The 14,117-nt window shown below is 30.4% G+C and overlaps 1 protein-coding gene across 2 annotated transcripts in view; it reads left to right on the top strand.

Annotated features, from left to right (window-relative positions):
* The window catches only part of LOC131845970 (uncharacterized), a 142,157-nt gene that overhangs the window by 99,343 nt on the left and 28,697 nt on the right, over positions 1-14,117 (top strand). For both annotated transcript variants that reach the window (XR_009357665.1, XM_059195144.1), the window contains exons 4-5: positions 3,428-3,500; positions 8,776-8,943. Coding sequence is in view for 1 of the 2 variants with exons in the window: in XM_059195144.1 (XP_059051127.1) it covers positions 3,428-3,500; positions 8,776-8,943 (241 nt within the window). In the remaining variant the exon portion in view is untranslated. The remainder of the gene's footprint in view (positions 1-3,427; positions 3,501-8,775; positions 8,944-14,117) is intronic.

Genomic DNA, 14,117 nt, shown 5'->3' with positions numbered 1-14,117 from the left:
TAGTATATTCTTACTCTGTTTCGATAGAGTACCAGTGGAGTTTCTTACCTTTATCTTCGCGGCCAAATCAACACCAAATGTAATACTAGAAAAAATACTATATACTGTTTGGTGGTGCTTAAATTAAGTTTATTATTTGAACATTTATTTTTATCGGGATAATCTTTTATTTTTATAGAATTATCAAATTTTTCTATTTTGATAATTCTATAAAAATAAAAGATTATCCCGAAAAATCATTTCATATAATATTTGACTAAGTTTAAATGTCGAAAGATTTTGCTGAGTTTGCACCTGTTAAGCTAGATTCATATATAGGTATATTTGAATCTAGCTTAACAGGTGCAAACCGCCATCTCTGATAGAAGTATAAGTAAAGTAGCGGTTTCACTCGGATTCATTCCAAATCTATGAATTTGTCAAATATTATGTACCGTAGCGTAATTTAAAAGAACTTAATGTACAGACAAAGATGGTGACTATATTTAATACTACGTAAAAATATATAATATGAAATTTTTTGTTTAAATTATAAACAAATATTAACCCATATAAAATAAGATATACAAGAATTATCTCAATAAATTGATCAAAGAGTACGCCACGCGCGAGAAATGACAGTAGCGCGGTGACTGCGCGCGCGCACATTACGCCAAGGCCGCCGCTCACTCCTGCTGGCGCTGGTTCGACGACCGCTTGATAAATATATTAATAACCAACTTAATAAGATTCACATTATAACGAAACAAAATACTCTCCTTGTATTTTCAGGAACATACCTAATATTTTACTGGCTAGCAGTATTATAGAAGTCACAGAGTAAATTAATATCTACTACTGTGACGCAGTGCAATATGGCATTTAAACAATAATATCAATATTGTAACAATACGCTATGGTATTATTTTTTTCGTGTTTTCTTTTATTGTCGTCTCTTAAGATAACAATAAGAACAAAATAGAAGAATCAGAAATGGAACAGAACAAGACCTTCTTGGTAAATAATGGAATGTCCCCATGCCCTAATGGTGGAAAATCGATTTAGATTACTTTTTAATTATAATAAATAGATGACCCTGTTCAACTCATACAGAACCCAAACTAATTTTCTATAATTACTGAACAACTGATAGACATAAATTAATATGTTTTTGAAATTTAATACAAATAAGAAATTATCAGATCAATCCAAACAATGAATGTTACAATATTTGATTGGTCGAGGGATCGAACCCGCGACTCCAGATAGGCGAGGGATCCTAGGGATAATAAATTATTCAGTAATAATTAAACAAACCTTAAAATAAATTTATATTGTCTAGGCACTAAGCAGTCGCCAATCAAAGTCAATTCAGAAACAATAAATTGTAGGTTCAGAATGACAAACAGTTTTTCATGACTTTGCTATTAAATTATTGCCAAAGTGTTAATTTAACTTAATCTCCGTAATAACAATACACAGACACGACAGTTACGTGCCCACACAACGTTGTATTTATATTAATACAACGCATTTTATTTGACCTTTCTGTTATAGCATTTTGTGTTCGAGTAAATATGGGTCAAGTTTTATTTGAATTGAAAATCAATATTATTATATTGATACTTGAGAAAAGAATATGATAGTTCATTATCAATAATAGACGTTTATTTTAATTTTTAATCAACTTCAAACAGGTGGTCTTTATTATTTGACAGTAGTAGTATGTGTTGAATTATCTACCTATCTATCAATACTGAATTAATTCTATTTATAAATAAAAGACAGTCATAACATGACAAAAATGAGTCCGATTGACTATAAGCACAGGTAATATAATAAGTAAAAAACTCGAAATTTTCACTAAATTTATACTTTTCATCATACACGAGTATGTTTTGGGAAAGTTAACTTTGCACATAGTCTTCAGCATAGGTATATACCATCTATACCATCATCATCATATACCATCTGTCTCAACTAATTTAAGTACCAGGTAACTTGTTTCGTAAACTGTGAAACTGTCGGTTGAAATAATTCAGAGAAATTACAGTATAGAGGCGCAATGCACACTATATATCATAGAATTGACTGTCTGTACATAAGCGACGGTTGCCACTCACCGTCGGGTGGGCCATCAGTGTGTGTGGTAACCATGGTGTTAACACCATGGTTACCCAAAAAATGGGTGTAAATACCCAAGATAAAAAATCTTCATTTACCCAATTGTCTACTGCCGTCAATTTGATAAAAACGATCAGTAGCAATATAAGTAAGCAGAAGGAATAGGCGCAATAGGTTAAAATAATACAAAGGTTTGAAATTAGTCCATGGTGTACGAGTTTCACTTTCTACAAATAAAATGATTTTTCATTCCGCACGCACCTCATATGAGCACCGCAACTTTCGTCACAGAGCCATCATTCAAATTACCATTGGCGCATACAATTTCACCTTTTGAATAAAAAACCTTAGCTCCCTCAACGGTATTAGAATGAAATAGACACAGAGAATATGTAAACGCCAAGTAGCGTTCCCCGACAAGAATAATAAACAAGCAAACATTCTCAGGCAAGGTACGGTTTTAAGAAAACAATATTCCTATACGTAAATAAAATACTAATGCGTACAAATACCTATGTTCAATTTGTTACATGAGAATCGATGGCGAGCTGTAATACATACTCTTAACTTAGGACGGCGAAAGTAGTTTTCACAAATTATTAACCTTAATATATAAAGGGCGTCACAGTAGGTACAATACATGATATTTTACTTATTATATTATACGTATTTTATACCATGTACCATCAGCTTATTTAACATTCCCTATAATCTATTTAACAAAATTAATTAATAATAAAATAGTAATCTATTATAATTTACTTGTAGATTATTATTAATTATAAAATACAAGCGGCACAGGTACAAAAAATAGATATTTTATATTACATATTTTAACACACACACATACGATGTTGATGTTCTCTAAATATACCAAAAAATCCTTATGTCCTCACTACATACGCTATATAAAGATTTTTTTGATATTCTTTCCACACTTTGAGTTATATTATCGAAGTTTCATACGGATCCCTGACATTATTAAAAATATTCTTTGACCTATGCACATCACGTTATACGGTTTTTCAAATCGGTCCTGTAGTTTCGAAGCCAATGCTATACAAACAAACAATATATTGATCGTAATTCTAGCGGTCTTATGGAAATGATTTTCGTGGTTACGCATTTTATAAACATTTATTTTATTGTTCAAATATGGTTTATCACATTTTTATTATTATAATAAATTCCCTTGGCTTCGTGCCCAACTATGCGAAATACATTCATCGTTATACCTTCATCTTAGATACGATTTAAATAATGTATATTTTACATATTATTGTTAATAAATACCTAACTAATGCATTTTTTCTTTCTTTTACAGAATTGGCCTTTGCGGATTCGATAACCCACACAGAGATCAGAAGACAGACGAATTAAAAAGACATATAGGACAGGTAACTATGATAATTAATTTGTACCTAATAAAAAAACAAATCTAATTCATTTTATACTCTTTCTGTAAGTAAAAAGATTTGATAATACGAATTTAGTCTATAAAGAGGAACATGCAAGTTTTTTGCTCATTCTTCTTGTGATGAGACAACTTTCCGAATGAGGTATATTAAAAAAAATGACGATGACTATTCAAAAATTCTTAAGTTAAGATTATATGAATAAAGGTTTTCTATTTTATTTAGTTCGATGTAATTCTCAAATTACTGCATAGTTTCCTGAAGTAACTTTTTTCCATAGATGTCATAACATTTTTAGTACATTTATTATGTAGTTTTTATAAACTGGTTACACCATACAAACAGCATTCTTACTTTTTACTTTAGGCTTGTTTATATCTATCTATATATATAACTCAAAGGTGACTGATATAGTGATCTATCAACGCACAGCCCAAACCACTCGACGGATCGGGCTGAAATTTGGCGTGCAGGTAGATGATATGACGTAGGCATCCGCTAAGAAAGGAATTTCATTAATTCTAGCTATATATATAGGATGAAAGTTTATATGAAACTTTGTCAATTTTAAACCGATCGGTCTGGGACTTTGCATGTATAAATCTACTATGACGTAGGCATCCCCTAAGAAAGGATTTTGATAAATTCCACCTCTAAGGGGATAAATTAACGCGAGTGAAGCCGCATGCAAAAGCTAGTGTAATATAAACGGGTTAATAACCTGTAATAATATGTTTGTTTAACAGAATAAGAATGCAAATAACTCTTCTATGTTTTGTTTATGTCATTAAAACTTAGCATCCCATGGCACTGGCCGCATGGAATCTCGCCTGCTATGATTTCTATAGATGATGATTATTTTTTAAATCGGTCAAAAAATTTTTAAGTTAATTTTTAGTATTAATTTCCTCCATTACAAACAAATATAATCAAAATAAAATCTACTCTTTACTGCACAGTGTAGGAATTGTCTTAAGTACTTAATTTTTTTTTATACTCTATGATATGAGCTACCTACGCTCAATACAGAGATGAGTTCACGATTAACCATAGTAATCAGTGATTTGGCTCAGACCATAGTCCTTAATCAAATTAAGGTTTTTTTTTCTATAAAATATTACACACAGACAAATAATGACGCAACGTTTGATGGAAAACGACCGGATCCATTGCATTTTTTTTAATTATTAGTCAAGCACGCCCACCTAAAGAGCCTATTACGGCATTCTGCCGAAAATAAATATTATAAAACAATCCGATGTACTATATTGATGTAAACAATCATAACTAATATTTAAAACCAGTAACAAAATAACGTAATTTATTATACACCCATAAAAATAAATAAAAAATACGAATTATTGATAACATTTTTGCTAATTCAGAAACGAAATATTAATGTAACACATAATAATATAATTAGTATAATAATAAACAAACAAATATAAAAATATGCTGATTGTCTTATGATTAAAACTATTTAAATAACTGCAATTTCACCTGTATAGCAATAGACATCTAAATAAAATTAACAAAGGACTACAAATAAATTTACAAAAAGCGAATACTATGTTTTGTTATAGTTTTAATTTATAAAGAAATTAAACTAAATAATTATTATTTTTTATTTTTATTCATTGTTTTTCGTCTTGATCAACGAGTATTGACAACGTAGATTGAATAATACAAATACGCTTATGTTTTAAACTTTTATTATTGGTGTTTACAATTGCACAAATCATTCAAACGGGACATTTACCCTGATTGTATTGTTTAAGATAGAATAGAATAGAAAATTTTTATGTCAATTAACTATACTAAAAGGGATAGTTTCACCGACAAGAACGTGGCTCTTAAATTATGAATGAATGAAAATAGATAGGGTTTTAGTACCTACATATTCATCATCATTTCGTTATCATATACATGTAAATTCATTAGAGTATATTTGTAAATATTTTAGTATATTTTGTGACATCATGGCAACAATTCATGATAGAAAAAGACAGCGTATTTCTTATTCCAGTCAATTAAAATATACCTGTAACAAGGCTTATTGTGTTATTAAATAAATAAATTCTAACATATAGTAAAAACATACAATTTGAAGATATACCAGGAAGTCTGTAACTAGGATCTTAGTGAGAGATTAAACATGTACTACAGCATATATCTACTCGTAGGTACAATGCAGATTATCGAAAACAAACGAACGAACAATAGGTGAGATCTTGACATTCAAATGAGATGCGGTAACGAGCTGTCAATTTCAAGGATATCAATATTTTTAAATTCCAGTTATGAACCACTCGTGGATACTAAAATGTTATTTTGGTCCATTCCCACAGAATATCTCACAGAAATAATTATATCCGTTTTAGTAAAATTGAATAAATTCTTATTAATCATTGCTATTACTGTTAAGTGACAGTACATATACAATAGTATGCATCTGCCATAACCTTATTTTATTAACGGTACCAGTTGATGGTGATAATATGAGTATGAAGTAAATTATTTAAAAGATCGTTGAGGATGGTTTGCAGGGACCACGTGGAATTCGATCAGATAAGTTTTCTAGCATTTCTTTTCGCCCTTGATAAAATAAGTTTTGTTCAATTTACTTATTAGTTACCTCTAACAATTACTAAAAGAACTAAAATATCTCATCTCCAGTTAGTTATAGAACTTATCAGAGATTAGACGTAGAGATAGGGTACGACACTATCAAAAATTTGTTTTGAAACAGTATTATTAAATACATGTGAAGGTACTGACGCGGTTATGAATCCATTATCTACGGGCTAGTGGTTTGTTGGCATTCGAAACCGCCGTGCGACATTAAACCAAGTTTCGTTAACTCTTACAACACTTCCGTCTGACTACAACGCTCCTATAGAACCGAATTTATCAACATTTTATGGAGAAAATATAACTAAAGTTATAAAAGGAGTACTATACTGTAGAATCAATTCTCATTCTTTACGGAACGATACTATATTAAAATAAGGTTAGTCGTAAAGAGGTATATTATATCAAGAAACACTTTTAATATCAATCTATTTAATTTTTTATAGGATTACTTTTGTAGGCAACACCACTTTATAATATATTTTTCTGTAACCATCCTGCAATCAGTCCAAGACTATAAAAAAATGTGGTAAAAGTTACGTCGCGGGTAGAGTTTGATTCCCAGCAGAATCAGCGTCTCTTTAGGTTGTCCTGATTAGTCATCGAGTCCTAGGACCCTACGCCTTTTAAGGCTACGTATATTCTCGGGGACTATGAGTTTGTTGGCCAGCATTTTAGGATGATTTACTAGCCTTGTCTTATGTTTTTTGTCTTCGACTGCTGTGGTTATATTGAGATACTCATGAACCTAAGATGTTTTTGCAAACTAAGCCGCATTTATAAGCTGTTTTAACAAATTAATTTGAGCCCTTAGTATTATGCTTATACTTTATAATGTTAACTTATAACATTACACATATTTTTGGGCTCTTTTCAAATGACAAGGTCACGTTATTAAGGTCACCTGTTACTGCTATATTGGCCGTTAGAAGATCTAGTTGAATCTCAACTCAGTAAAATGGAAGCACCATCCATCATAGTAATAATCGGATTGACTGATAGGTCGGTTATAATTATAAGTTGTAAATGTTTATGATCTTTGAAAGTACAAATGAATAATTCATGTTATTACTTTATTGACTCGGGTTAATTGTTTCTTAAACTTGTATTTGATATTTTATGAATAGTGAAAAAATGCAATTAATATTTATGCTAGTATAACATATTTATGTAAAAAACAAAATGCAATTACTATTAAAATATTATAAATCTATATCACTTACCATCAGGTGACCTGCATGTTCGTTTATCCCCTATATTATAAAAAAACTCTACTTAGCTTTATAACACCATGTAGTAGCATTTTCTAATTCCTGTTTGTTTGCTTGTTTATGCAAAATTCGAGTTGTCTTTTGCAACAAGTTTACCAAAATCTTTAAATTTTTGCATGAATCATCCGCAGTTAATATTATTCATATATTGTAGTTTTTTTATTCGTATTATAATATTGTTCTATTCTAAAGGCTTTAGTCATTCAACATCTATTAGACTTAGTATAATGGTCCTATTGACGCCATCATTTTCCCAAGCTCTATGACCACTTACTTAATCTCTTCCGTCTTTGTTAAAGTTTGTTCCAAAAATATTTTGATATGCTCCAACAATTTAAGGTCACTGATGTCATAGGTCAAAATGTTATTGGTACCTTATATTCTATTGTTGAACAGTCCTGTCAAGTCGTAAATCATAATAAGATGAATAGTGTTAGTTTGATAAAAACTGTATCGTCTTGAGCCAATGACCTTGTATCTGTTGATGTTAAGATAATTTGTGATGTCATCGACTTAACGGTTTTTGTTAATACATGTGCATTTTTTTTATAAAGGTTGTTGTCTCTACATCATCACACATATTACGGTATTGACATAAAAGACAGTTCTTTTATGTCAATACCGTCTGTTGTACTTTTCATTTTCTGAAGTTGAACATCTTAAAACAGGTTTTTATTAACACTTTCACAGCCTTCGTCTAAGATTTTTTGTTAGTTTATATCCAAATTAATAGTTTGACATAAATATACTGAATAACGAAACAGACTTTCGATTTTATAAGGAGGGAATACAAAATCATTTATATATAACAATAAATATTATATTTTACTTATGTAAGATATGAAAATCATATATTATAGTATGTGCATTCGAGTTAGGACAAAACTTTTCTCTTATCTAGCCTATATATTTTCAACAATATTACCACTATAGTAATGCACTTCAGAATGGCAATAATAATACGCAATTTATATAAGAAATAGTTATATAAGTAGGTACGAATATATAAAATCCATGACTCGATTGTCTTTCTGGTAAATAATATTAAACTGATAATTTTGCTTCGAATATGTTTTAAATCTAGATGACAGGAAAATTATTGTAAATTCCTGACATGTATGTAGACTTTTCAAGAGGTTTATTCCATATTAATTATAGTGTTGAAAAGATTCCTATTACAGGGGACTGAAAATGTAAAACTTGAATCGATACAAAGTTTGTACCTACGATGTACGTTCAAGTTTTATTATAAATGGGTAAAAATTACTAAGCCATGATACTTACAAAATGCCTGTAATAATAGATTTATTTCTTATTTTAGACAATCACAATACCTACTGATTTTTTTTTAACAGGGTGTCAAAATAAAGATGGACGACGCCGGTAACATACTCATCAGGCGCTACTCCAAGAGTAGTGTGTTTGTGAAGAGTACGGCAGCCACAAGCAACGAGGAAACTGCAATAGGACAGGATATACTCAAGCTACCCGGCTACTCGCTCGAACAGGAGAAAATTTTCAAAGTAAGTTCCTATAAGTTTCTTTTCGAGTGGCTAACTACCAGCCTGGTGGACGAATATACGAACATGGATGAGTGGACGAAATGGTAGATACCATGTTTTGACATTTCATTAGTCCTCAGGTATGAGGGCTCGGTACCTTTTATTTTCATTCCGGCAATGAAAATAACAATGTTTTAAAATTATTAAATATTTTTAAAACATAGATAATTCCTTAATTCACTTATTCGAATGACTAACAGCCCGCCTGGTCTACAAATGACGAATATTCAGTGGTAGATACCACGTTTTGCCATTTCATTACTCTTATGGTATTAGTACTCGGTACTGTAGGAATTAAAGAAATAATTTCTAAGTTCAGGTTTCTAATATTATTTAAATTTTAAGTAAAATTTACATTACACTATTTTTTTACAATTAGAAATAAATAAGTTTTTTCATTAATAAAAAATATATTTACTTTCGTTACTAAATAATATAGGCATGTGTTTCATATAGATTGATAAAATATTATACTAATACTATGTAATGTAGAAATTAAAAATAACTACACTGTCTAAAATTCGAAAATGTAAAATAACCTTTAACATAGCTATTTAAAGGTATCTTTAATATCCACCTTTATATTACTTTTTCCATGAATAAATAAATTTATTCTTACGTGAACATTGATTGCAATTTACCAAAGGCACAACACAATTAACAATAAGCACTGGCTAATGCAGTCTCCCATGTTAAGTTGCAAAAATAAATAATGTAAAAATAAATGGAATACGAGAATTACCTTAAATAATACGTCGAGAACAAAAATATTGTATCGAAATGACTTAATTAATGTACCTGCTTAATATTTCAACTGATCTTATATCTGCCCTGCATTTATCCTTCACTATATACTGATTATCTGCAATAAATAAATACACTATACGTCTCAATAAAATTTTAAACCGAAATATCTTTGTGTTAAAGGTAATCCGCCATCCCATTTAAAGCGTCTTATAGTTTTATGTGATAGGTAATTTTGTTCCGTGCCTACAAAACAATGTACCAACCAGTATTAATTTCCGTTGCAATGGAAGCGTTAGGCTTCGTTCACAATGACAGATATTGTGTTTAGGTATTTTTCCATTTATTTCTTTTATTTTACTATACATTTTTTATAAATTTTTATCAAATATCTTAAACTGATATCTGTATAGTTAATACCTGTTGACAAATTAAGGCAATGGTATTCACACTTACTTCATTTTAATACCATATGCGAATATCAGACCAATATTATACATATGTTATAAACCCTTAATTTTATTTTTAAATATATTGTAAATGAGCTGTCAAAGTATAAGTAAAGTCCTTAAGTAAGAAGTATCTTAAAAAACTATGTAAATGTATGTTTTACTATTCATTTGTACAGACTACCTCAGAAATTGAAAAACTGGTTTGTTGAATGTGGTTAGCACTGCATTTGCTGATACATACAAACTTACTATAAGCTTTAGTGATCATTCTAATCGATTTTACTAGTCCTTTATTATTCCGAATAATACGCGTATGAACTAACGGACATTGTACTTACTTTTAAAAACACATTATGTTATAATATAACACAATACATACCGTATGTGAGTGAAGCCTTATGAATTAAGATGTCGAAATGTGAGTCTATTAATTTCGTGGCTGCCCACATGATGACCATGCCTTGATGCCTTATGTTATGGGATATGGTAATTTAGTAAAATTAGGTAAGTAATAAAGAATCATCCTTTTTGGATAAAACGAGTAATCATAGTCGTTATCTGTTGGCAGGTAAGCACCGGATTTTTCTTTTCGTGATCTGCACGGATCTATATATCTTTAATTTTTTTAATATTTATCATTAACAGTATTAGTATTTTATAAAATTTAATTTTAATTCTATTGTTTGTAATTTTCTTTAATTTTATTTATTAAACATTATATTTATTACTTTTTTACTAGAACTTATTCAAATATCTTGTAATTCACTTATACAGTCATTCGCTCGTAATAAACACGTAGAAGTTAATTAATTTACAAAAGGACAAATATTGTTTATTCACAAATAATTCATAATTTAATTTATATAATATTACTATCGTTTATAAAGAAAACTAACTAAAAATTATACAAGTAAAATTTTTATTTGTAGTAAACTGTCCAATTAAAACGAACTAAGACAAAATTACATAAATGTTTAGTTTGTAAAATGTGATAAATTCCAGCTAACGGCCAACCAGAAATGCCTCACAAAATATACAGTGACACCTCGAATGCATTGCCATTCATGAGGACTGAGGTGTCATGGACCCTGTTGCTATATTTTCACTGAATCTTAACCTCATCCTTTAACGGCAACTTATGTAGGCTCTAACATATATGTAGGCTCTGTAACTCACTGCCATGTCCTTACTCTTTAACCGAAATACAACGTACAGAGCTGGTTACTTGGCGACTGAAGGTGAAACAGAGGGGTAAATTACTTCGTACAAAGTATATTTTGGTACAACAATAAACATAAAGATATATGACATTCAATAATTACCCCATCAAAATACTTGAGTTTGGCACGGCATGTATCGCCTTGTCAATATTCAATAATCTCTCATATTTTACTTTATTATATATATATAATATATTCTTTTACACAATTCATCTTACTTATTATGGATCTGCCCTTGTTCATCCATTTATAAACACATCATTATTTTTATCAGTCGATAATGTGAGGGGTTATCTTTATACAATATGTCTATATAAACTTTATTTCTTTCAGTTACATAATGTGCTCTCTGCTTACCTAAATTACTTGTAATTAGTTCATATGACTGAATTACGATGCTAGTATTATGTACTATTATGTTATCTGTGCTGGTATGAAGGGTCCAAGTTTCATCATTTTATTTCGGATACGAACATTTGTATTGTATATAAATTATATAATAGCACGTATAATAGAGACTCCTCCATAATAAATGGCTGAAAATAAATACGAATTCCCATGAGACAATAAAGGTATTTAATTTCTTTAATTATTTCCTCTACAACATAAAATAGATTAATTGTCCTATACTCTATAATCACCTCACTGCAGCTTCACATACTGATAGAATAATTACATATTGCTCCATCTTGCACCATTTGTCCGTAAATAAACGTAAGTTTCGACATATAAAAGACAATGATGGACTACAGTAAAAAAAATTAAAAGCTTTGAACATTACTCTAATGTGCATTGTGCTGGTCATTTACAGTGCATCACGACTGCACTAGCACGACTCTCATGGCCGTGACATTGCCACATAATTTCTTTTTAGTTGTGCTTACGAAATTTCTAAATTACCAACTCGCGGCAGTACAGAAAATACTAAACACTTGACCGGAACTTTTCATCTTCTATCGGTTTTTTATTCACCCTTATAACATTAGAGTTCTTGTTTTATGAACTCGCTTTCTCCCACGACTCTGATCGTGACTGTATTGTAATCGTTGATATTGAGATTTTTTTAAAGAAATTAATACTTTGGTATTGTTATCAGATTGGACTGTTATTCAATTCAGTAAGATCATAGATACTTTATTTCAGTACAAATATACGTGTTCCACCTTTTGAACTCTTAGGCTTTTTTAGCTATATTCTTAATTTAAAAGATGGTTTTTGTTTTTTGTCGGACTACTCTAATGCTGTTGGCCGCAGCTGGCCATTACAGCTTTACCAGACGTTAGGGGGCGAGTGCAGATGGCACTTCAAACCCGCGGAAGGACTTATGGAGCGGCTGAAGACCAACTCCTTCTTGACAGATACGACTTTAGTCTGAGGGCACAACTAGGGGTTCGAACCTCGGCTGAGGCGGTCGTAATATCGATCCCCGTTTGACTTGGACGGGGGATCGATCGGAGGGTATATGGACAAGGGATCGATCGGAAGGAATTGAAAGATGGTTACAAAACAGTTTTTTAGGCTTTTTATTTAATTTATTTTTTATCTACTCTAAATTCAAACAGTATTTATACACAAGGAATTATATGAATTTCCCACAGTTAGAATAAAATTCTCTGATTATCTTATCTATGATTAATTTTCTTACACATACCTTCTGGTACAGTGCAATACTATTATAATACAACCAGTAAACTTCGGTATAGACAAATTATCAAACAATAGATGCGGCACTTCCTAGTCTACGAGACAGAAGATACATTACTAATTCATACATCATTACCTACAACGCTTTACGTAAGGTAGTTGCTGCAAACAATGAGAAAGATAGCAACATGGAGTAACGAGAAGAATGGTCATTGCCTCACTTATTTGTATGTTATTCCGTTTCTTTAATGAAAGCAGATTCACAGAAAGTGAAGGCTATTGTTTTGCCCATTAGGAATTGAGTAAGCCATAGATCCAGTTAATAACAATTGTTGAAGGCGAATTGGTGGTATGCTAATGAGTAATGTTCTTTCAATTTTCTTATGATCGTTTATTTATTTATTTAACATACAATAAAAATATAGTAGAGTACATTTAATGGACTTATCACCATGCGGCATTTTCTACCAGTCAACCATAGATGGTACAAGGAATAATTGGGTTTATTTCTCAATTAAAGAAAAATTGGTTATTTTAATAAAAGGATCAACTTGTATTAACTACTTATTTCTACTTGTTTTACTATTTTTTTGTATCGTGGTAAAAACGTAAACCAAACAATACTATTTATTTAAATCTACAAAATTATGAGTATGGTGATATGTTCGTGTTTAATAGAACTAATTACAACTTTCTACTAGCTTTTTTATCAGTCACTAGCATATAGTCTATTTCCGGTCACATAGTACAAGCAATCTTCATATAAAATTTTATTAAATTCTGTACAGTTTAGTTGTGAAAATATAACAAACAGACAGACTGACAGACAAACATAGTTATTCACTAGTATAGTTATAAAAAATATCAATATGATCAGTGTATTCCTAATATTTTTGACAGCATATTAAAATCATAATAATATACTTGTACAATTCAAACACGTCTTCATTTACAAATCCAATTTCCTCGAAACAATACGATGTTGTAACTTGTTGATCTCTGAGATTTTTTCAGAGCCATTCGTTTGCGTTCCCACACCGAATTCCCTTGTGACTAAATTAATGTAATACAATGT

This window comes from Achroia grisella, unplaced genomic scaffold (genome assembly GCF_030625045.1).
Source record: "Achroia grisella isolate CSIRO2021 unplaced genomic scaffold, CSIRO_AGI_Agris_v1 utg487, whole genome shotgun sequence".
NCBI lineage: Eukaryota > Metazoa > Arthropoda > Insecta > Lepidoptera > Pyralidae > Achroia > Achroia grisella.
Note: the sequence above shows the minus strand (reverse complement) of the source record. Positions and strands in the feature narration are given on the sequence as shown.